The 1,634-nt window shown below is 40.3% G+C and overlaps 1 protein-coding gene across 1 annotated transcript in view; it reads right to left on the bottom strand.

Moving 5' to 3' along the window:
* Positions 1-1,634, bottom strand: part of CSUI_010661 (dead deah box helicase domain-containing protein) — a gene marked incomplete at its 3' end in the record, with an annotated part of 3,669 nt that overhangs the window by 1,471 nt on the left and 564 nt on the right. Inside the window, exon 2 of the mRNA XM_068070763.1 lies at positions 695-810. Coding sequence (XP_067917261.1) covers positions 695-804 — 110 coding nt within the window. The 5' untranslated portion in view covers positions 805-810. The remainder of the gene's footprint in view (positions 1-694; positions 811-1,634) is intronic.

Genomic DNA, 1,634 nt, shown 5'->3' with positions numbered 1-1,634 from the left:
AAAGAGAAAGAAAGAGTAAGAAACAAGATGTGGAAATGGAAGAGATTCATCTACGTAGGCAAACATATATGAACATATATAGATGTAAGATAGTATTCATGTATGTCTATGTATATGTATAGATATATCTATATGTGTACCCTGTATATATATATATATATGGATTCATAGATGTGGGTTATGCATCGTGAAGACTTCTCTATGATATGCATGCAGCTTTGATGAAATAGAGCAACAATAGGTAGGCTAGTGCGGAGTCTACAAAGATAGATATGTCTATACCCACATAGCAGTAATCCGGAATGGCGAAAGAGACATGAATTTCTTACCTACTTCAAGCGGTCCAAGAGAAAGAGAGAAAGAGAGAGAAAGAGAGAGATAAAGAAGACACCTCCACCCCGCACGTCTCTCACAGCACACACCTCCATATCTACATACACACGCCTCTATACCAACAGCAGATATTCATACATATTCATACATACATGCATACATATCCATATATACATACATGGGTAGATATCCGTGTATAGATCCGCACGGATGCATACATAGAGAGAGAGAAGGAAGGAGGGAGGAAGGCAAGAGAGCGAGACGATCGAAATACATGAAGAAGCGAAGAGAGTTGAAGACTTGTGTAAGATTAGAAATGACTGCGAGAGAAGAAGAGAAGAGAAGAGGTTCTGGAGCTTACGATTTTCTTTCAATGATATCCAGATATCTCTTTTTCTGCTCTCCATTCATTTGATCCATCTTCGCTCTCTGCCATTCATTTGGCTCAAAGCGACGGGTATTCACATGCATCACCTCCTACACAACAAGAAGAAAAGAAGAAAAATGAAAAAGAAAGAAAGAAAGAAAGAGACAGGAAGACAAGCGACTTGAGAGAAAGGAAGAAAGAGAGAGAGAGAGAAGACCGTTCGGTGTCATTCCATCGTGATAGTCACATGCATTCCTAGCTAGGAAGACAAACAAATGAGAAGAAGAAGAAGAAAGACATAAGCAGGAAACAAGAAGAAACACTACCCTCCTCTTCTTCTTAGAGAAAGAGAGACAGAGAGAGAGAGCCAAGCCTTCTAAATCCCTCATTCATCCTTCGAATCTTCTTTCTTACAGACCAACGAGAGCAATGAGAAAGAAGATGAAAGAGAAAAAGAAAGAGTAAGATGATAAAGAGAAGAGACTACTGGCTGGCTGTCATGTGTCACACGATCAGACAGACATCTCCGCAGTTGCTTGAGGTGTATAGACACCTGAAGCAATACACACAAGGAGATGAAGAGAAAGAAAAGAAACAGCACGAATCTTTTCGCTTGTCTCTTGAGATCTCTTTGGCATAAATTAACGTTCACCGATTTACTCGACACTGCAGAATACCTCTTCTTTCTTTCTTTCTACCTTTCTCCTGCCTCTCTCATTCTTCTTCGTCCTCCTGAGCTCTCTCAAACAAGATGCTTTCCTGCTAAACTTTTCTATCAGAACTCTTTGGAGGGACAGCTCCCGCATTCTTTTTCGCATGCAGTCCTTGTAAACAAGCCCATAGTACCCGCCCATGCATAAGAAAAGACACTCGAAGTCCCTATCTACATACACATCTACACATGCAAACAGACATACATATTCGTACATACATA

Source organism: Cystoisospora suis (genome assembly GCF_002600585.1).
Source record: "Cystoisospora suis strain Wien I chromosome Unknown contig_7939, whole genome shotgun sequence".
Taxonomy (NCBI): Eukaryota; Apicomplexa; class Conoidasida; order Eucoccidiorida; family Sarcocystidae; genus Cystoisospora; species Cystoisospora suis.
This window is presented reverse-complemented; position numbering and strand designations above follow the sequence as displayed.